The 24,089-nt window shown below is 46.2% G+C and overlaps 1 protein-coding gene across 1 annotated transcript in view; it reads right to left on the reverse strand.

The window, feature by feature from the left end:
* The window catches only part of norpA (no receptor potential A), a 317,605-nt gene that overhangs the window by 65,537 nt on the left and 227,979 nt on the right, over positions 1–24,089 (reverse strand). The window contains exon 20 of the mRNA XM_070522685.1: positions 11,651–11,723. Coding sequence (XP_070378786.1) covers positions 11,651–11,723 — 73 coding nt within the window. The remainder of the gene's footprint in view (positions 1–11,650; positions 11,724–24,089) is intronic.

The following is a 24,089-nucleotide window of genomic DNA, read 5'->3' on the forward strand; positions in this document are numbered from 1 at the left end:
TAATGTGAGGGTGAAATATTACAAAAAATTAGGCTATTGGGGACCGTTTGCATAGAGAGGTGTCTCTAATTATTTGCTGAATCATTAAAAAGTCTGCTGTACAAAACATGCAGCACACTGCATTCACACAGTTGTATCAGTTTCATCAAGCTAGTGAAACTGGCTCCTATGTCTCAGCGACATACATGAAAGCGACGCATGCCTAGATGGTCTTGCCAATTTTGCTTCCCTGGTGACGTCTCATAACTAGGCCTCTGTTCAGCCTCATCGCGATGAGTCCTTGAGGAAACAGCTAGTGTTTATAGAACAACAAACACTTCGCCACAAAAAAAAAACAAAAAGCACAACAAACAACTAGCCGTAATCTGCAAGGTAGAGTCACGGTGCCCGGTGAGTTTAATAACGATGATGCAGTTGCAGCAACCATATTTGTTTGCCACTAAGTTTCGTTAGTCCCGTATCTTCTGCTGAAGTGTGCATAAAGTAATGTTAATCTTGTAACCTAAATTGATCACTTCAAGAACATCAAAGAGCAGTATCACAGAGAAGGAAACACGGCAAGCGGGAAGAAGATCGTAAAAGTGCAACGGTGTCAGCTGCAGTTGCGCACAGCACGTGTACATTAGCGGCTGCCATGTTGCAGGAACTGTAGCCATGTCAAGGCGAGGCATGCATAATTTTTAGTGAATCAACGATGTGTTTTTAAGGAACCTGAGGTGTTGGCGCCTGCACAATCTTATTCGTGCAGTAATATATTTGGATAATTTCATCTGGGATGTTGTGTGACTTCAAAACAATGGAAGGCAACTGTTTTTACCCCTGTGCTTCGCAGCTTTGTGGATCTACCAGCGTGCATCGATGTGATACGTTATCCCCGGTGCCGATTCTACCATTTGGAGGTAATTGTTCTACTTATTTATGTGTCTACAGTACAGTATAAAGTTGATTTTTTTTATCCCAACTGTGCATGTACTTCAGTACAACGTGATTGGGCCGATTGTTGTGCGCATTGCAGCAATGACATGCCTGTTTCCGACAACGCTGTGCAAGATTTTTGTCTAGAGTTGTTCCTTATCTGCCTACAGTTTCAATGTAACACACAGAACATCTTATGGTCATTTTATGTGCCATCTAATTGTTCTGTTGTGTCAGGTGACATCATTTTTCATTATGATAAACATGTTGAGCTAAGCATATCAAACTTTGTCCTAATGTTAGTTTGGAAATTGTGCAGCCATATTATTCCAATTTAGAAGCAAATATTGCCAGAAAACACGTAGTGGTAGAACTAGTGCCCCTGCTTTTAAATGTTTCTTTATGTGTGTGTTCTCTGCCCAGGTTTTCCTAACCACTTCCTCAAAAGGACATTCTCTGGTCGAAGTGGTGGAGTAATACCTCTGGCAATCAAGATTGCTGACCTGACGAAGAACTCGAAAGAAAAATCTGTAAAAATACATGATGTGCTAATAAACACTTCTAGCAATTATTTCCGTTCTGTATCTTGTGCATTGCAACCTTTTCTTAGACTAATACATTAATAGGCCTATTAGACTAATATGCCGATAGACCTATACACTAATAATACACTAATAGACATAATAGACTGTATTAGTGTCAATAACCTCATAGGCTATTAGTTTTTGTATTAGAATTTTTGCTAGGGGAGATATGGGTGTGTGAGGCTTGTCTTGAACATGGCTCGACTTAAAACATAGTCACTTGTCTATAATCAAAACTTTATTAAGCGTATTAAGACAGTCTACGTAGACAGCTAAGGAGACAGCCGAGACAGCCGAGACAGCTTCGAGACTAAGTAATGGAACACGTTTAGCGCTGTCTGGAAGATGCTTCTGCAATGCGACGCCACCTCGTGGTGACAAAAAGAAAAGTTGAGAAAAGCACACATTATTTCTTTCTTTTAAGTATTTCTGCCTGCAAACCCATGAAAAACTCGATGCGATTTATGTTAAGGGCATAGGAAAGCATGTCTACGTTTTCTTGTGCGCAGACAATCTTCCCATCGAGTTTCCAACGACCCTGCTCAGCCGCCATCTTCTTTGGACAGGAAACTAGCCTGCATCGTTTTTGACTTCGATGCTGTCTTTGCAAATCTGTCTACTCTGATGTCTTTGAGAGAACTGGAACAAGACTTAAGATAGTTGCTGTCTGCTTCCTCGTCTACCTTGCTGTCTACGGCGAGCATTTGAACACAGCCTTAGTAATGAGCAACTTGTCAGCTGCACTGTGTTGTCTTTGTCGGTACTTGAGACGTGTAATGGCTGTGCTACCATTTATGAACTGAGTTCGCTGGCCTGGTGCAATCATTAACAAATCTTCTACCCTTACAATAAAATCATCATAACAGATCTTTGTTTATCCATAATACATCTTTCGTTATCGATTACTCACGTTTAACAAGTAAATGAAAAAAATAAAAAACCAGACGACTGAACATTTAATGTGGAATACTCGTATCGATAGGGTTGCTACTAAACTTACTCGCGTTGCTGGCATCCATTGCATGAATGAATGAATGTGTGGTTTTTATTGGCGCAAGGGCCAGGTATGGCCAAAGAGCGCCATGCAAGTGTTAATGATTTCGCAGTGGAGTGATGGGTTGTATGGAGTTGATGTGACGTGGCTGTAAAGGGGCCTAAAATATAGTCGCTGTAAAGCGCGTAAAATGTACGTGTAATAAAATTATGGCGATGACAAATGACGCGTACTATGAGCATTGAGGTGCATTTCAAAATAATCATACGATATTAAAAATTGCATGAGTTTCTAAAATTAACTAGAGCACCATGGCCTTGTTACAGCCCTTGCGACACAAGGGCCTGGAGGCATGTCCTATATAAAACAACTATCACAGCGGCATCCTCTGGAAAGAGGATGCTCTACGGGTTTAATGGTCTTATTACATGTAGCACAACATCATTTAAAAAGTTGAGGACTGGCTTGGTGTCAAAAAGCGGTTCCTTACCGAGAAACATAGCCGGGTGTAGAGGGATGTTATAATGGTAAGCAAGCAGAAAATGTTTCTCTCTGTTTCGGCTTCCCGACACTCCAAGAGCATGTGGAGGACGGTAAGCCTCTCACCGCATCTACCACAGGTTGGAGGTTCACTTTTAGTAAGCAGATAACTGTGGGTGCCAAATGTGTGTCCTATTCTGAGGCGACAGAATAGGACATCTGTTCGGCGAGATTTTGTTGGGGAGGGCCAAAAACCTAACTGGGGCTTTATAACGTGCAGTTTGTTATTTGTTTGCGCGTCCCACGTGCACTGCCAGTGATGTCGCAGTTTATTTCGTAAGAAAGGCCTCAGATCTGTGACAGGTACATCAGTGGTAGGGTTAACAGCTTGCGATGTGATTGATGTGGCCATCTCGTCCGCGAGAACGTTACCTTCGATTCCCCTATGGCCAGGGACCCAGCATATTATGATGTTCTGGTTAGATGAGTACGCTTTACACAATACTGAATACAGTTCATTGAATACGGGATTTTTATGTTTGTAGAGTGACATTAGGGCCTTCACGACGCTTACAGAGTCTGTATAGATCACTGCTTTTGGAAGTTTTGATCTTCTTATATGCTTCACAGCAGAGAGTAATGCGTAGGCCTCGGCCGTAAAGATGCTTGTTTCCGGATGCAGTACATCGGATTCCGCGAAGGATGGGCCGACGGCTGCATAGGATACCCCGGCATTTGACTTCGAAGCGTCTGTGTAGAACTCTGCGCAGGAGTGTTTGTACTGCAGTTCTAGGAAATGCATTTTGATTTCGGCCTCAGGAGCGTGCTTTGTAACTTTTATAAAGGATGTGTCACATTGTATCACCTGCCACTCCCAAGGAGGTAAGAGCTTGGTTACGTGCATTAAGCGATGCTCGAGGAGTGGGACATGCATTTCATCGCCAAGCTCCTTCACACGCAGCGAGAAAGGCTGTCTTATGGAGGGGCGATTGCTGAAGAGTGTAGCGCACGTCATATCGGTAACGGTATGAAAACATGGATGTTCAGGATTGGAGCGTACTTTAAGGAAATATGTAAAGCTAATGTATGATTCTGTAGGTGAAGAGACCATTCATTCAATTCGGCATATAAGCTTTCAATTGGGCTTGTTCTGAAAGCGCCCGTGGCTAAGCGGATACCTAGATGGTGAACAGGGTCTAGCATCTTTAGCGCGCTTGGGGCGGCAGAGTTATATACCACGGCACCATAATCTAATCGTGACCGGATGAGGCTCTTATAGAGATTCATTAGGCACTTCCTGTCACTACCCCACGTAGTCTGGGATAGAAGTTTCATTATGTTCATTGTTTTAAGACATTTTTCTTTAATATGTTTAATGTAGGGGACGAAAGTGAGTCTGTAGTCAAGTATGACACCTAAAAGTTTGTGTTCTTTGTTTACAGGTATCTGTTGTCCACGCAGTTCTATGCAAGGATCTGGGGTCATTCCTCTCTTTCTGGTAAAAAGAACGCAAGAGCTTTTGTTAGGATTGATCTTAAATCCGTTCTTGTCTGCCCACATTGAGACTTTGTTCAGGCCATGCTGTACCTGTCTCTCGCAGACTGCGAAGTTACAAGATTTGAAAGCTATTTGTATGTCGTCCACGTAGACAGAATAAAAATTTGCCGGTGGTAATGAAGCGCGAAGCGTGTTCATCTTCACGATGAAGAGTGTGCAGCTGAGCACGCCTCTTTGGGGTACACCCGTTTCTTGCGTAAAAGGACGTGAGAGTACATTGCCGACTTTTACCCGGAAGGTATGGCTGGACAGATAGCTTTGTATTAGGTTTAGCATATTCCCATGGATGCCCATTTCTGACAGGTCTCTTAAGATTCCGTAACGGCACGTTGTATCATATGCCTTCTCCATATCGAGAAATATCGATAGGAAGAACTGTTTATGTATAAATGCGTCCCGGATATTTCCTTCAACACGTACGAGATGATCGGTTGTGGAGCGCCCTTCTTGGAAGCCGCACTGATAAGGATCAAGCATTTTGCTCTGTTCAAGGAAATGAATGAGTCGCCGATTTATCATTTTTTCAAACACCTTGCAAATGCAACTTGTGAGGGCTATCGGGCGGTAACTTGCCCCTGAGGAAGGGTCTTTGCCTTGTTTCAAAACAGGGACCACAATGGCTTCCTTCCATGCGGTTGGAAGCTACCCTGCATCCCAGATGGTGTTGAAAAGTGTGAGTAGTGTAACTTGTGTATCATTGTGTAAGTTTTTGAGCATTTCATACATGATTCTATCAGATCCTGGTGCAGAGCTGTTGCATGCACTCAGGGCAGCTCTCAGTTCGGCAATACTGAAGGGACGGTTGTAAGGCTCATTCTCTTGACATTTTCTTGTTAATGGCTTACGTTCTTCTATTTGTTTATATTTCAGGAAGGATTGCAAATAATGATTTGAACTTGATACGCTCTCAAAGTGCTCCCCAAATGAGTCTGCCTGATCTTGCAGTGTATCGCCCTGTGTATTTACTAGAGGGAGTGAATATGTTTGTCGCCCTCTAATCCTATTCACCCTGTTCCGGGCTTTGACCTCATCTCTAAACGAGTTAATACTCAATAAAAACTTTTGCCAACTCTCTCTTCTGGCCTGTCGGCGGGTTCTCCTGCCTTGAGACTTTACTTTCTTAAAGTTAACAAGATTCTCCGCAGTGGGAGAGGCGCGTAGCAACCCCCACGCTTTGTTCTGTTTCTTTCTAGCGATCCTACATTCATTGTTCCGCCACGGGACACGCCGTTTACCCGCCAAGTCATTTACTTCCGATATGCATTTAGATGCGGCATCTATTATGAAGGCTGTAAAATACTTCACAGCAGCATCAATTTCTAACGAAGAGATGTCAGCCCATGATATACTAGTTAAGTTTCGGAATTTCTCCCAGTCTGCTGTGTCAATCTTCCACTTAGGAGCCTGTGGTGGATATTCATTTTCTTTAAATGTTCTTAATAGTATGAGGAAGTGGTCCCTTCCGTAAGGATTGTTCGTAACTTTCCATTCGAGTTCAGGCAGTATGGACGGGGAAACTATGCTCAGACCAGTTGAAGAAAAGGTATTGTTTGCAAGACAGTAATAAGTGGGTTTCTTCTTATTCAGGAGGCACGCACCAGAAGAGAAAAGGAACTGTTCAACAAGACGACCTCGCGCGTCTATACGAGAGCCACCCCACAGGGAACTGTGCGCATTGAAATCGCCAAGGAAAACATCAGGTTCTGGCAATTGATCTATAAAGGATTGGAATTCATGTTTCGTTAGTTTGCAATGTCGGGGTATGTAAAGAGAGCTAATGGTGATGAGTTTGTTTAGCAGAACAACTTGCACCGCCACTGCTTCAAGGGGCGTTTGTAGCTATAAAGGTTGACAGGCTACACTTTTATGAGTGACAATCGCAACACCACCCGATGATGCGACGGCATCATCGCGATCTTTGCGAAACATAACATACGTTCGGAGAAAGTTTGTGTATTTGGATTTTAAGTGTGTTTCCTGTAAACACAGCACTTTTGGATTATGTTTGTGGATGAGTTCTTGCACATCATCAAGGTTTCCAAGAAGACCTTTTATTTATTTTTAGACCTTTTATTTATTTTATTAAGACCTTTTATTTTATTTTTTAGAAGACATTTTTATAGTAAATTGGTGCTGTGTTTACGGAAATGGCAGTGATGCCTCAGATTACAGAGCTCTTTCGAGGCCCAGTAACCGGGGTTTTGCCCTTTCTGGAGCGTTCAAGGGAGCCTCTCCGCTCCTTAGGCGTTTGGTGCGCCTTGAGGACAGGTGTAGTGTCCATTGCCTCGTGTGAGGCTCCGGACACGTGCTCTTGCGAGCGAGAAGTTTTCAGAGAGAGTCCTGCCTTGGAGGGCAAGACCCCTGCGCCTACCAGCCCGGAGGTCGATGGGGCTCCCTGAGGAATTTGGCTGCGCCAGCTGTTGCCAGCGCTGGAAGGGGCGGGGGAGGGTGGGGCAGCCTCAGCGGCGCCCACCTTCGGGGTCGGTGGCCTTGTCTGCTGGGTAGACGGAGCAGCGCTAGCTGCAACCGCCGCGGGGGCAGGTGGCGTAACTGCCGACTCACGGCTTGCGGGTCGGACAGCCGCCGGAGGCTGTTGTGACGCTGCCCCTTAACGCGCCACTTCGGCAAAGCTGGCCTTAGGAAGGTATGCAACCCGCCTACGTGCCTCTTTGAATGATATGTTTTCTTTTTCGTTGATTGTTACTATTTCTTTTTCTTTCTTCCAAGACGGGCATGACTGTGAGTATGCGGCATGCTCGCCATCACAATTTACACAGTAGAAAGAATTCTCACAAGCTTCAGAGGAGTGTTCATGCGCGCTGCATTTCGCACAAGTTTGGCGGCCTCGGCAGCTCTGCGAACTGTGGCCAAAACGCTGGCACTTGAAACATCGGAGAGGATTTGGCACGTACGGTCTTACACGGAGCTTGATGTACCCGGCCTCGATTGACTCGGGCAGGACACTTGAATTGAACGTCAGTATTAGGTGTTTGGTCGCAAGTTCTTTACCATCTCGCCTCATCTTAATTCTTTTGACATTTATAACATTTTGTTCACTGAAACCCTCCAAGAGCTCAGCCTCAGTGAGCTCCAGCAAATCACCGTCCGAGACAACGCCGCGGGAGGTATTCATCGTGCGGTGCGGGGTTACTACTACTTAGGTCTCCCCAAATGATACTAGCTGTGGCAGCTTCTCAAATTGCTTCTGGTCGCGGAGCTCCAAGAGGAGGTCACCGCTAGCCATCCTCGACACCTTATATCCTGGGCCAAAAACTTCGGTAAGAGACTTAGATACAAGGAACGGGGAGATTGTTCGTACTTGTTTAGCTGGTTTTTCTGCGTGGATGACATGAAAACGAGGAAAATTGTGGACTTGGCGTCCGAAAAACTGAAAGACCTCTTCGGTGCGCCCTCGTTTCTGAGGGCGATCAGGGAGTTTAGGAAAAGCGTTTTCCACAAGTACAGTTGGGTTTTCGGCCGCGATGCCGACCACCCACCATGGAGCCCAACAGGGGGACGTGACAGGAGCTCCTGCTATAGAAACCCTGCCAATGCCAGCCGTACATCGCTGCTATAACCAAATACAGCATAACCAAGGCTGGCTAGCTACACAAGGTTAACCCTTGCCGCCGGGAAACTAGGCAGTGAGGAGAAGTGATGAGAAGACAGGAAAGATGAAAAAGAGGAGAGAGACAGACGAAGATTGGAGAGGAGTACAGGAAAAGGCGACTGCTGATTTCCCCCGGGTGGGTCAGCCCAAGGGTGCCATCTACGTGAAGCCGAGGGCAAAGCGGTGTGTTGCCGCCGCCGAGGGGCCGTAAAGGTCCAAACACCCGGCATTGGCTCAACCCCCAGGATCCCCTTTTCCCCGGACACGGCTAGGCCGCGCACGGCTACACGCGGGAGGGTCCAACGCCCATGTGCTCGGGTACGTGGTGTCGCAACACACCAAACGCCTGCTTGGCATCCATAGCAGATTATGCTTCTTTCTTCCTAAAAATTTAACATTGCTCATATACAACTCCCTTTTTCTTTCACATATCACATACTGTCACCTGGTTTGGGCTACTATAACTAAGACCCCCCAATATAATGAAACTTTTCTGTTGCAAAAAAAAAGCTCTAAGTGCAAAAACTGATTTGAGATTCGACGCTCACACTGAGCCTCTCTTTGTCTGTCTTGGAATAAAAAAGGTGCACGATTTTTGCGACTATTTGCTCCTAAAAAGGATGCGAAAGGGAAACTCTGGCTATCTTAAGAGAATAGCTTGTCTTGGGCAACCTCATATTACACACAACACACATAACCAAGAAATCTGGCACATTCCTGCCTCAAGAATGCAATAGGGTGACCAAATAATCCGTTACAGAATGCCATTTCTCCTAAACTGACAAGACTCTTCATAATTTTAATGCGATACACTTGCATTTTGATTTTATTTCCATATGATGTACTTGCCTTGTGCATGTTTTTTTTTCTCCTTATAACATGTACTTTCTTTTCACTATGTAGTCATTGTATAAATTCTGTTATTGTTCATGTTGCCAATGTGAAACTTTTTTTTTTTTCAGGGGGTACATATCCCATCAAGCTTATTTTTGTGCTTTTTGTCTGTGCTCCTGACAACTTTTTTTCATTGTTGTCGAATAAACTTTGAGTTTGAACTGATGAATAGTAATCGCAGACTTGGTAGTTTTACAGCCTATATAAGCAGCTCGTCAGTACAGTTCATGTATGACACAATTATAGGACACAGCATGGTTTCTCATAGTTTATTAAAATATGTTTGACATGATAACAATCAATTAAGCTCGCAACAAAAAGAAACAGAAAAAGATGAACAACGTGGGGAAGTTACTGAGATAGAGCAATGCGAAGCTCTGAACAAAACAACGACAGGGGCTTACGTGCCTACTAGTACTAATAATAAACCACATTTTACACAACTAAATGGTTGTACAGTGGTGGACAAGAAAGAAGACACACTACCTGTGTGTGGATGCTCAATCATGGACACACATGGGTGCATTATTTAAAAAAAAAAACAACGTTTTGTGCACAAACAGACAGGGACAAAGAAAAGGGTAACACAAGGACGAGCACAAGGAAAGCACTCGTCCTTGTGTTACCCTTTTCTTTGTCCCTGTCTGTTTGCACACAAAACGTTTTTTTAAATAATGAATCTGTTCCAACTAGGCTGACTCGCAGTTACACATGGATGTTTGCGAAGAACAGTATAAACATGGAAGTTCCTCATTAGTCCCTTGCCTAAACTGTTATCTGTCATAAGCATTTCTTTGTACCATGAATCCTACAAACATGCTCAGCTTTCTGTCTTCTATGCCTACTTCTTGTGGAGATTTATACAATCAGGCCAGTTAATAAGGAGGAACAGGGGGCGGTGAGCCAGTAATGCCACCTGCTTTATGCTCCTCAAATCCAAGAGCTGTAAAAATGCTAGAGCTCTTGTGAAAGAACAGTGAAAGGACCAGACTGTAAATGTAAAAAGTTTATAGTGAAAAAGGCAATACATGTAGGTACCAATGTGATATTTGTTAGAGAGAAGTGAATTTTCCATGGTGCTTGACACCAGTAACAAAGCAGCAAGAATCAATCAATCAATAAATGTATTTATTCGCATGACAATACTTGTAAACAAACTGGAACTAAAAGCCATGAACGTGGCTTGAAAGTGTTTTAAGAAAGAAAGTGAAACATCTTAAAAAGCAACTCATAAATCTGCCTCTCTGCATGATTAAGCCATCCAATGTGTAAAAATGTGTTTCCTCTACTTGTGCCATCTATGAAATACACACAAAGCTCAAGTTTAACTTGCTAAGCAATGTTTCGTAAGACCTTGATTGACTTTACTTTCTTCTCCATGCTTGTTAATGCTAATTCTGGGGGAAAGCTTTGAGATGCACAATTGTATCAATGTAGCAATTTTGCAATTTATTGCATTTATATGTTAACACTACTCCAGTCTGTGCTTCTTTAGCACAACCCCATTGGCAGTTTTGTTGGCAGAGATGTCCATGTGTAGTTTGTCATGAATATTCCCTGTAATTAATAAAATTTTCCTCAGAATGACACGTTTGTTGGAACATGGTGATGTCATTCCGTGACATGAGCCTTACTAGAGAGAGAGAGAGAGAGAAACTTTATTACAATTGTAAAGATTTGAAGGAGGGGTGGTCGGAGCCTCTCAGTCCAGGGCCCCACTGGCCTCTGCCGCCTGCCTGACCTGGCTAATTAAGGACTTTTGTCCTGCCAGGTCGGAGCGGGCGAGCTGTGCCTCCCACTGCTCCATTGTCCTACTGGTGCTTGGCCTATGAGGGTGCTTAGTGCACTCCCAGGTTATGTGCATTAGGGTAGGTATGCCACCGCACCAAGGACAGTTGGCCCTATAACGAGTGGGATACATGGCGTTTAGCAATTTTAAATAGGGGAACACCCCGGTCTGTATTTTACGCCAATCGGCGGCCTCTTCCCCGTTAAGTTGTGGGTGAGGCGGCGGGTATTTTCTTCGGACTCCACGCTGACGAGCAAGGATGTCTTTGGCATTTAAATTGGGGGAATTTTGTGAGGGGTAGTGCGGGTGGTTGGGGTTAGAAGAGGACGCCGTCGCTCGGTTAGTGAACCCTCGAGCTAACGCGTTAGCCTTTTCGTTCCTCTTGTATTTTTTACAAATGCACAGCATCATCTCTGTGTTCCGCTCTGACATGCTGAGAGTAACAGAGCAACAAAATGTGCGATGGTCAGAGCGCCAGAGAGCCCTTGGAAGCCGGGAGGCCAGAGAATGATGCGTTATTAGATTGCTTTCCGCTTGTGGACAACTTAGGTCAGGAAGAGACATGCTTTCTTCCACTACAACTTTCTCCATGATCAAGTGATTCCTTAGAACAGATGGAATGCTGAGAGATCTCCAGGAATGCAATTAGTCACTTTAGCTAAACTTAATGTTCACCTTTGTCACTTCTTAAACATGTGAAGAAACTATTCTGTCTCTACTCACTCATCCAATACAGCTGCATTATAAATGTGGCCTATAATTCTGAATTCAACAACTCCAAACAGACACTCACAGGACTATAAAACTGCCAGTGAGGAATGTCTTACCTGTGGAAGAAAGTTGCTTGAATCAGCCCTTGTTCCTTTAGGATAAATGCGACTCAGCTGTCGCTTGTTGTAACTGTCACACAAGTCAAGGAAATTAGCATGACTGTTTCAAAATATTGCACTTCACTTCAAAGACGTGTGCAGCAACACAAAATTCACCAACTGCACTCTCTCAGCTATACAAATTTCTATCAATATCGCATACCACTAAAACAATTGGCAGTTTCGGCCAAAGGAAAAGCACTGAAAGCGATAGCAAGGTTTGGCATTGCACTGAAGGCGTGCAAGAAAGCTGGCGTGATGAGGAGCCTCAATGGTGTATGACATGAGAGAGAAGGTGAAAAATGTTTGCCAGCGCCTAAAGAAAGGATTAGGCAGATTTGCCTTGACGCCCGTTTTGCTCAGACCAGCGTATGCACCACTATATGGTGGTATGACACAGCTGCTGAATGCTAATGTGTGTGTGAACAATGCTCATGACAGCAGAGAAAGCTAAAGTGCTGCCCTGGCTCCTGCAGAGTCGATTGAGCGGAGTACGATGGTGTGTCCAGTTGGCTTTGCGATTTTGCTGTCAAGCGTACTGTATGTCTTTGGAGACCTGACCGGAGCTCCATGTGAGGGCCGCACGTGTGCATCGATACTACGTCAACAATGCAATCGCACCTTGAGAGTCCCCATGATTGCTATCCCAATTAAAAAAGCTGAGTGCACTAATTACCATGTTCTCGTTTTGCTTTACAAAATCATAGGCCAAATTATTTTGCCGTTCAGTAGAAATTACTTATCAAAATGTTGCATACCCACTATGATCAACGAACCTAATCATCCTAGTTGCACCAAATGCCCATTTTAATTATGGCTCATTTTCCTTTTTGTATAAGCACAGTCGTGGAATAAACCTATTACGAAACTAAGCTAGAACCTTTCATGCTTGTATCACTGAATCAATGACGATACAATAGATTTGCACTGTCGCAAACACTGTTTCATTTTTCTTCTGTTTTGCTTCATTCACACATTCACTGCATTTAGCCTGTAATGCCTGCAGACTAGGGGGCCCCTTTCACAACTCCTACAAGAGCCCCACCTTCATACAATACCCAATGCACGACCTTTTGTGCAATAAAGAACTCGTGAACTTGTGAGGGGTGTGTTATACTAAGTATCAATACACATAAATAATAATGTCTTATACAACCTGAGACTAGGCCTGCAGGCCTTGGCAACCACTGCCTCATGCGAAACACCCGTTCAAGTGAAGACTTGCAGCATGAGTGCCACCAGTTGGCCATAAACTTTGGGCAATGACATCTCAGTGGTGCGCTTTGTGCATCCAGTGCAAACTGAGTTGCACTGCTGTACTCACAACTCAGCAGCAGCAGAAACCAGTCACTGTTTTGAACAATTTCAAGCTCAGTGATTCACGAGAAAATACTGTATATTCAATTGATAAAAAAAAAAAGATTATTCTCATGACATGGCAATCAAAGTGGTCAAAGTTTTCGATTTTCTGATTTATTTCTTTTGCGGTCCACGGACCTTTATTTACCTCGTGGCGAAATATTACAACAAAATGTGCGGTAGAAAGCACTTTCCTAGAGTGCTATCATCAAAAATTGTGGAAAAATTGGGTTTTGGAAGGCTCCGTCACACTGTGGATCGCCCGGCTATCCATTGATGCAGTGCCGCCATCTTGGAGAGATCCATGAGAGAGATCGGAGCTAAAGCTAGCCGGAGCGACGCATTTCTCCACCAAAAAATAAACCAGCAAATGCAAGCGAAAACCCGGCAAACCCGGCATTGCGACTGGGCGTAGCAGTCACGTGGGGCACAGCGCGCGCTTCTACTGGCTGTTGTAGATTTGAATTGCTGACGAACAGCTCTCTGCTGCGCACATTTGCGTAGCAGAGAGCTGTGCGTGCCGATCAACGTGATTGACGATCATGGCAGCTTACACACCTTTTCTGTGGTGAGCCCCACCAAAGGAATGACTAGGAGGCTTTTTTGGGTGCTTGCTGGGTGGATGTGGCGGACACTCCTGTGCCGAGGCTTCAGCCACGTCGTTCGTAGCTAAGTATTCTTTTCTTTTTATTAGCTAGTGTTTTCTAAGTGTTCTTTTTTGCATGGAGTAGGGGCGCAAATTTTGAATACTTGGTAAGAGTAGTAAACCTACCGGCTTTGTCTAGGTCTGACAGTTCCCCCGTTAGGCCTATGTGGTAAGCGGGCCCTATTTGATAGGCTTATTTAATTATCTCAGCTAGCTCTTCAAAGTGATTCTTACATGGGGTAGGGAGTGCTAAATTTTTATTTTTGTTTGGGATAGCGGTCAAGGTCGGCTTTGTTCAAGTGATCTGGCGGACTTGCTCGTTGAGCCTAGGGACGTAGGCTTAGCGATGAAACCGAAGAAGGGGAAGGCCGCGTGGGACGGGGAGCAAGTGCAGTGCAATATAAAGCAATTTGGAGAAGGTGCCGATATTTGTCTGCTGGGTGACATGAATGGCCACATCGAGGATCGGCATGGATATACAGACTGTAACGGGAAGTTGATGCTAGACTTCTGTCAGTGACACAACCTAGTTATAGGAAATAGAGAAATTAAGTGTGAGGGACAAATCACGTGAAAATGCCGTAACAAGCAAACAACCATTCACTACTGCTTAATGTCGCAGGGGATGTACAGCAAGCTCGCAATAATGAAAATAGATGAAGAGGGGAAGTACAACCACGGAAGTGATCATAAGCGTATCAGTCTACAGTTGGGAGCCCTGCTCAAAAGAGAAATGCAGGGAAGTAAAAAAGAGTATGCGAAATAAATGACGAACAAATAGCACAAATAGTAGCCAGCATAGAGGAAGCAATATAGAAACATCCTATGGAAAAGTGGGATTATTGGCGGCGAGGAGTTACGGAGTCGCCCTCTATCGGAAGCGCTTCGATGCCGTAGTATGAGGGATCACGTGACGCGCTCCTCATAGGTTTTGCTGTCAGCGCTCACTGAAAACACCACGCGCGAGCTCTCCCGGACATTTCTGTAAGTAATTTCGAAACGAGAGAAGTTTCTTACTGTCTAAATAATAATCTTGGGCAAGCTCAAAGCACACAATCGTTTACAGCCGCTATCTCTTTACCGAATACGTACAGTGAACGCCACTGCGCGCGGTCGCCGCGATATGGAGTCTCCCGAACCGCCTTCTTGCGTGAAAGGTAGGTAAACGCCGAGAGCAAACTATGTGAAATATGTTCTTATAGTGTTTGTATAACTAAATGGAGCGTAATAGAATGAAGCCTCAATGCAGCGATCGCGCAGATTCGCACCGACCGACTGCGCGTCTGCATGCTTGTCCGCGCACTGTTTCGCTTTCTCCGCGCGTTTTCGCACCGTGCCATGAGCTTTAGGCCGCAGAATATGAGCATTTGACAGTATACAGGCAACCATTGTTGCGTGGGCGCTATCAGAGCTGTTCAAAAATAATTTCATTGTAGAGACTTCGACGCCTACGGGGACTGTGATGTGCCGTCGCGACGATGCAATCTTTTTTTTCTTCTAAATTCTTTGACCTTTCAATACTATTTCTCGAGTTGCGTCGAACTGTATGTTTATCGGCGTTCTCAGCGTGCAATTTCCCGCTGCTCATTTTTTGTAATCCAGTGCATTAATTCATAACACAAACATGACCATATGCCATGCTTTCTTTAAATGTGCTTCTCACCGCTGCCTTTCCACTCCACTGAACTTGGCAGTCTCATAGTATCGACAAGTTCATAGACCAAACCGTCATGACATTAGTCGGGCAGCGGACTCAGGCGAGCGTCTCAGTGCGCGTTTTGAGAACATCGCAGACCGGGCGCCGTAGCAGAAATCTTCCTCGCGTCTGTGCTTGCTGCATACCCGAGTTGTAGCCGATGACTGCCGGTTTTATGTTTCGCGAGCCAAGCTTCACACAGCTTCTTGTCCTGCGGCTACGTGTGAATAAGGCCGACACCGGCCTCCGTTACGTGCGTCCGGCCCTGCGGCACCGATCGAGCAGTAGCGTACCATGTTGCGCGCCTTCAAAGGCAGCCACTACCTATTGTAGTGCTTTCAAGCGTTGTAAAGGAGACACTCGAAGCGGGAAAATTTCGCCACTAAATGAAAACCGCAGCGTACGAGGGAATTTAAACTCGTTTTCAGCTCGCTTCGGCGCGCCCGAAGCAGCCGACGCGGCCGCTATGTCCACGTGATCCCTCCTAGCACGTCACGCCGACGGTGGCGCCAGCTTTTCCAGTGGTGGAGCTCGAGGCCAATAATCAGTTAGAACTACTCATTAGTATAAAAATAAAAGAAGTAAAAAGAGTAAACTGCTGGAGAGGAAAGAGGAAGAAACGAAGTTGGTGGAATAAGGAAATTAGGGAGGCCATCGAACAACGACGGTTGGCATCACGGGAACACAGAGAAGCAAAGAGGGCGCAGTTATCTGAAGAGGAAATAGGCCAAAAATGGGAATCTTATCGACAAAAGAAACAAAAAGCGCAGGTCCTCGTCCAGGCTAAAATAAAGCAGTCCTCTGATCGTTGGCTGGCTGAAGTTCGTGATGCAACTAAAGGGGATCAAGAAAATTCTGGAACCATATAAGCGGGCTAGGTAAAGCGAATCACAGAAAAAACGAACAGAGTCACGATGCCAAAGGAAATTGTTTAGAGGGAGATGACGCTGTGAACTACATTGGTTCAGTTATAGCAAGGTCATTTAGGAAAGATGATAGGGTAATCGCCCCAAATGAGGGAGCAACACAGAATAGCACAATAGAAAACAGCTTAGAACTAACCTATCTTAACTGGAAAAAGGCGGAAGCAAATATTCCAAAATGCACGTCCGCAGGGATAGACGAAATTCCAATCAAGTTAATTAATGAACTTGGCCCAAGAAGCAAGGAAATGCTGATGAAAGCATTGGAGGCAGTCATAACAAATAAGCAAATTCTGCACAGCTGGAAACAGAGTACTAAAATGAATTTGATGTATAAAGGGAAAGGCAATAAGACAAACACAAAATCCTTCTGACCAATTACGATAACTTCAGTTATGTATAGGCTGGCAATGCAGGCAGTCAAATTAAAAATGCAGTCATGGGTAGCAAGTAATAGAATACTTGGAGAACTTCAGAACGGGTTCAGAAGTGGTAGGCGCTTAGATGATAGCCTGTTCATGCTTACCCAGTGCATAGAAATAGCTAAGGTGGAAAATAGACCTCTGTATTTAGCCTTCCTGGACATAAGCGGTGCATACGACATTGCGAACAGGGAACTCCTGCGGAACATATTAAAAGTTGAAGGTATCGGTCATGAGGTAATTGATTTTCTACAGGAAATATATCAAGAAAATAATGTTGAAATAACATGGGAAGAAATTAAGAGTACGACAACTGTCGAGGTACACAAAGGATTAAGGCAAGGTTGTCCTCTATCACTGCTGCTGTTCATGCTTTATATGATAAGTATGGAAAGAAGTCTACAAGGAAGCAATCTAGGGTATAATGTGTCGTACAGATTAGGTGGAAAGGTTGTTGAGGTTGTTGGGTTTAATGTATGCGGACGATATTGCACTGTTAGCAGATAGCCAGGAAGATATGCAAACTCCGGTTAATTAGTGTGGAGACGAAGGAGACAGTTAAGTTTCAGTTTTAGTGCAGCTAAGTCCGGTGGGATGTTTTTCGACTATACAACTGATCAGGAACTTACAATACAAGACCATGAAATACCTCGAGTGGCCAAATACAAATATCTCGGGGTATGAATAAACAAAGGGCAAATGTACACGGAAAAGCACGAACAGTCTCTGATAGGAAAAGGGCGAAGAGATGCTGGGATAATGAAACATAGGGCATTGTGGGGGTACAACAGGTATGAGGGACTGAGAGGTATTTGGAAGGGAGTAATGTTGCCAGGGCTTACTTTCGGGAATGCAGTCCTGTGCTTAAGGGCAGAAGTTCAGTCGAGACTAGAAGTAAATCAGAGAGCTGTTGGAACATTTGCACTAGGTGCCCACGGGGTAACCACAAACGAAGCAGTACAGGGGGATCACGGGAAGCTCAGAGTAAAATCCTATATAAAAGATGCCTGAGGAAATTGGACGATAACAGGTGGGCATCTATGGTATTTAAATACCTATACAGAAAGAGCGTTGAGTCACAATGGCTAAAAAGAACTAGGAAGCTAACCAGTAAGTACGCCAGACACAAGGTCAGAGAAAGAGCATTAAACGACAGGTTCGAAACACGGAAGGTAAAAATTGGATAAATTCAATGGAAAAGAAGCATAGTGAGGGACTATATTGTTGCAGGAAGAAAGCAGGCCCACGAGTGTAAAATAACGTATATTTACAACTGGCGTATATGGCCTTCAGGCAACTGCCAGACTTCGTCTTCATCTAGTCCAATCCAACTTCTTCGTTCCCTTCACCGTAACATCACCCTCCCAGTGGAGTAGCTCCGTCCCCGTGCAAATTATAGAGCCTCACTTAATGGGGGGGACATAGGGCTTAAGCCTGGCAACGTGAACAACATCGCTGGTGACATTGCGATACAATGAAGGCTGACCGACTGGGGCGATCTCGTATGTCACGTCGGAGAGTTGGCGTAAGATCTGGTACGAACCAGAATACCGGGAAAGCAGTTTTTCTGACAAGCCGACGCGACACGAAGGCCTCCAGAGAAGGACACGGGAACCAGGTGAAAAATGGTAGTCTCGATGCCGAAGGTCGTAACGTTGCTTTTGAGAAGCTTGCGAGAGTGCGAGGCGATGACGCGAGGCATCGTCAATAGCATCGCGAGCGTAACCAGTGCTGGGTGATTGTACTGCGGAAGGTAGCAACGTGTCAAAGGGCAAGATGGGGTCGTGGCTATACAAAAGGTAAAATGGTCAAAATCTGGCAGTGTCGTGACGGGATGAGTTGTATGCGAAAGTGATGTATGGTAAAGCAACGTCCCAGTCACGGTGATCGTCGGAAACGTACATGGCCAGTATTTCAGTTAGCGTGCGGTTGAGTCGCTCGGTGAGGCCGTTCGTTTGAGGGTGGTACGCGGTAGCAATCTGGTGTTCTGTAGAACAGGAGCGGAGCAGGTCATTGACGACCTTCGATAAAAAGTAGCGGCCACGATCTGTCAGCAACTGGCGAGGGGCGCCGTGGTGCAGGATGACGTCGTATAGTAAGAAGTCTGCAACATCTGTAGTGCAGCTGGTTGGTAGCGCTCACGCGATGGCATATCTCGTGGCGTAATCGGTTGCTACAGCAATCCATTCGTTGCCTTTGATAAAAATTGGAAAGGGGCCCAGGAGATCTAGGCCCACACGAAAGAAAGCCTCTGTGGGGATATCGATTGGTTGAAGCAAACCAGCGGGAGGCGTAGCACGCGTCTTCCGGCGCTGACACAGGTCGCAAGAAGTGACATAACGACGCACAGAGCGATAAATGCCGGGCCAGAAGAAGCGGCGCTGCAGACGGTCGTATGTACGAGTGATGCTCAGATGTCCAGCAGTAGGAGCGTCGTGAAGTTGCTGGAGCACGGCTAGTCGAAGGTGCTTGGGAACGACTAGGAGGAGTTCTGGGCCGTCAGGACGAACGCTACGACGGTATAAAGTTCCATCACGCAAGGTGAACATGCGGAGGGACGGGTCATTGGGCGAGGAGCTTAGGCGTTCCATAAGTGTTCGAATAACAGGATCTTTACGCTGCTCGTCGCCAATATGGAGGAAGTCGGAGATGGATAAAACACTGATGTCCGAGTCTGCATCGGTATCGTCCGGTTGATCCACGGGATTGCGGGACAGGCAGTCAGCGTCTTTACGCAGGCGCCCTGACTTATACATAATAGAAAATGTATATTCCTGTAGTCGCAATGCCCAACGTGCAAGTCGTCCAGTTGAGTCCTTCAAAGAGGAGAGCCAGCAGAGGGCGTGATGATCAGTTACGACGCAGAAGCTCCGACCGAAAGGTATGGCTGGAATTTCGCGACCGCCCATACGAGCGCGAGACATTCTCTCTCGGTAATGGAGTAATTTCGCTCGGGCGTGGAAAGAAGGCGGCTAGCGTAAGCGATGACACGGCCTTGGCCCTGTTGACGCTGTGCGAGGACAGCGCCGATGCCATGACCACTCGCGTCAGTTCGTACTTCAGTGGGCGCAGAAGGGTCAAAGTGTGAGAGAATTGGGGAAGTTGTAAGCTGCTCAATCAGGGTAGAAAAGGCTTTCTCCTGCAGAGGTCCCCAAGAGAAAGAGACGTCTTTCTTAAGAAGGTCAGTGAGAGAGTGAGCGATGTCATCAAAATTTTTCACAAATCGCCGGAAATAAGAGCATAAGCCCAGAAAACTACGGACATCGTTTGTTGAACAAGGTACAGGTAAATTTCGCCTGCGTGAACTTTCTGTGGATCAGGTTGGATTCCGGTGGCGTTTACGAGATGGCCGAGCATGTTAATTTCACGGCGACCGAAATGGCACTTGGAGGAGTTTAGCTGAAGGCCAGCCCTGCGAAACACGGAGAGTATGGTTGTGAGGCGCCGCAAGTGGCTCTCAAAGTTCGTTGAAAACACAATCACATCGTCGAGGTAACAGAGGCATGTAGACCACTTCAAGCCGCGCAAGAGAGAGTCCATCATGTGCTCGAATGTAGCTGGCGCATTGCATAATCCAAACGGCATGACTTTAAATTGGTACAGACCGTCCGGTGTGACGAAGGCTGTTTTCTCGCGGTCCATCTCATCGACGCTGATCTGCCAATAGCCGGAGCGGAGGTCAATTGATGAAAAGTATTGGGATTCGTGAAGGCAGTCAAGAGCATCATCAATGCGTGGCAGGGGATAAACATTCTTCTTTGTTATCCTGTTCAGGTGACAGTAGTCAACGCAGAAGCGCCACGAGTTGTCTTTTTTCTTTACTAAGACAACAGGTGATGCCCACGGGCTACTGGAAGGTTCAATGATGTCCTTGTCCATCATCCTGTCTACTTCTTTCTGTATGATGGCCCTTTCTGTTGCGGAGACACGATATGGCCGCCTATGAATGGGGCTGGCGTCACCGGCGTTGATGCGATGCGTGACAACAGATGTCTGGCCAAGTGGACGGTCGTCCAAATCAAAGATGTCCCGAAAAGATGACAGGGGGTGACGAAGAGCTGTTGTTTGCTTGGAAGGAAGGTCAGGGGCGATCATCTTAGAAACATCGTCTGCAGGCGGCGAGTACGGAGGAGTGGGTGACAAAGGTCCATTGGTACTGACGAAGGATTCAGAGGTCAAAGAAGAAATCTCAAATTCTTCCAAAGGAGTGATATGCGCTATGGCGATACCGTGTGGCAGCACGTGCGACGAAAATCAAAAATTGAGGATGGGCACGCGAGCGCAGTTTTCGCGGATCCGGATTAAGGTGCTCGGTAGGGCAATATTGCGCAACAAAACCACGTCAGTAAGCGGCGACACGACGTACTCGCCATCAGGTACGGGAGGACAGGGCATCAGGAGGACATTTGTAGCCGCCTGTGGAGACAGCCTTGCAAACTCAGCAGAACATAAGCAGTGTGAAACACAAGTTGTTGCGTCGGCAGGAAGCGGCAGATCCAACTGTACAACACCTGTGGAGCAGTCAATTTGGGCAGAGTGTTCTGAAAGGAAGTCGAGGCCGAGAATTAGGTCGTGTGGACAGTGTTCAAGGACGATGACTCGCACAGTGCACGGTATGGTGGGTGTCAGAACCTTTTTGAGCCTTCGGCGGAGAGCAGCGCTCATAACTGAAAGCTGCGCTCCTGTGTCAACGAGAGATCTAACAGGAACGCCATCAACTTCAATGTCCAGTAGGTTTTCACATGTAGGCAGGGTCAACAGAGGATTTGTGGGCCGGGTCGGAGTTGCAGCTCCACCTCCGGGAGCTGCACCGCCTAGTTTCCCGAAGCGAAGCGACCGGTTGCAGAAGGGGACGAAGAGCGGTGAACGAGAGGCGAACGGGACCTACGACCTTGCGGAGACGGGGATCGGCTGGATCTTGGTGGAGCACTGTCGGCGTTGATGTTCCTAGTCGGCGTATAGGGCGAGAAAGTACGATTGTCTGGTACTTGGCGGTAGTGACTCGGGAGACGACCACCGAGGAGGCGACGACCAATGGTTGCAGCAATGACGGGCGATGTGTCCAATACCAGAACAATTAAAACAGATAGGCTTATCATCCGCTGTGCGCCAGTCAGCTGGGTTGCGATGAGGGGGCGGAAAGCTTTGCGCCTAGGAGCGAGCGGCCAGAGAAATATGGTAGGTGTTTGTATGGCAGACCGAGCAGAGAGATGGAATGCCAAAACTTGCTATTTTCTCCCGAACGACCGCTTGTATAAGGGAGAAAGCGGGCACGCTTTCTTGACAGTCACAACAGACTGGAGCGGGAGCCATGGCCTCAAGCTCACGGCGAACGATGCGCGTGATTTCTTCTGGTCCTGTGGGCTGAACGAAGCGCAACGGGTCTTCGCAAGAAGATGTTGCAACGGTATTGGGCAATCGGTCGAAAGTCTGAGCGACGCGGCGGCCCTTCGCTTGTTCGAAGCGCCAGCACTCCTTTATAATTGCATTCACAGTGGCACAATCCTTGCACATCAGGAGATTGAAGGCATCGTCTGCAATACCTTTCAATATGTGACCAATCTTGTCTGCCTCAGTCATGTTGGTATCAGCCTTGCGACAGAGGGCCAGCACATCCTGTATGCAGACGACATAGGATTCTGTGAACGTTTGAGCGCGACACGCAAGTTCTTTTTTTGCCGCCAGCTGACGACCGACAGGTCTGCCAAATAGGTCTCGCATTTTCTCTTTGCAGACATCCCAGCTCGTTAAGTCAGCTTCGTGTGTGTCGTACCATTGCCTCGCAGTTCCTCTTAGGTAAAATATCACGTTCGCTAGCATCATTGTTGGATCCCACCTGTTGTTGTCGCACACTCGTTCGTACATCGTAAGCCAGTCCTCGACGTCGGCGTTGTCCGTGCCACAAACTGTCCCTGGGTCCCGCGGATGAGTGAGGATGATCGTTGGCACGAGCTGCTGAGGCGTTGTCGCTTGTGTCGGTTGATTTGCCATTCTGGCGGCAGGCAGATGACGTCCGCTGCGAAGTTCTGTGATTGTACTCTGCACCTTCTACCAAAATGTTGCAGGAAGAAAGCAGGCCCACGAGTGTAAAATAACGTATATTTACAACTGGTGTATATGGCATTCAGGCAACTGCCAGACTTCGTCTTCGTATAGTCCAATCCAACTTTTTCGTTCCCTTCACCGTAACATCATCGATAATGGAAACAGCAGATCAGGAAGGAAGCGTTTTATGATAACTCAAGAGGCAGTGCCCTACTCGTTGAAGCTAGGTCAGGATATCTTAGAATGCGGAGCTACAAAAAGAAATTTAACAAAGAAGACACATGTACTGCGTGTGGTAAATCTGTAGAAACAATAGAATACCTCATACTAAAATGTGATGGTAGCCATCCCGATGTCGACGCGGGCGCAGTCAGGCTTCCTGAGGCCCCAGGGTTCAGAGATAACAATAGTCATGTAAATAAATATGCGGTGGAAATTAGCAAAAAGTGATTGGAGGATTGGTAGCTCAAAAGCAGAGAGGTGACATAAGGTTAAAAGTTTAGGAAGACGTACTCAAAGAAAATGGTGAATCCATTCATGCATGACGTTCTGAATGGCCCACGTGCACGGAAGACTACGAAAGGCATGGAAAAGAGGGAGAGAACTACTCGTAGAAGCGGATGCCGTCGAGCTTGTTGACGAGGTACGACCAGTGCACGTGGGTGACTGGGAAAGCGCGCTTGCGTGCATTGCTGACGACGTAACCACAGAACACCTACGCGACCGCGAGCGATGATGAAAGCGCGACCACGAGCGACGGTGAAGGCGCGCCTGCGAGCGATAGTGAAGGCACATCTGCGAGCGATAGTGGCGTTATGTCCGCATGCAGTCGTGATGGCAAAGTGACATCAGCGGAGCAGAAGTTTTTGTGCCAAATATTTAACTGCGAATTTCAGCTCCAACTCCACTAATAAAGAGGTTGCGCAACGAGAGACAAGAGCGGACATTTTGAATGCAGTGTCATCTGCCTCTGCACGACGTATGGATGCACGGTGACCAAAAAGGCAACTAAGGTGCACGAAACTGCTGCAAGAACGAAAAAAAAAACCTACATCAAAATGTAAAGAAAATGTGTCGTTACAGGCAGAGGACTACATTCCAGGCGGGTTTTAGGAGCTCAAAATGAAGATTTAAAGGTTTACAACAAATGAAACTTTGAGATCTGTTTTCTCAGCTCTCATTTTTCGTGCAGTTGCTTTCGGTCATCCCAGTGCCATTTCACAAGGAATGAAGACAAAATCATTGTCTTTTGCACTTCGATCCTGAAACATTGATGAGTCCAATAAAGCTGTCCATTTTTAACTGC

Source organism: Dermacentor albipictus, chromosome 7 (genome assembly GCF_038994185.2).
Source record: "Dermacentor albipictus isolate Rhodes 1998 colony chromosome 7, USDA_Dalb.pri_finalv2, whole genome shotgun sequence".
Classification (NCBI taxonomy): domain Eukaryota; kingdom Metazoa; phylum Arthropoda; class Arachnida; order Ixodida; family Ixodidae; genus Dermacentor; species Dermacentor albipictus.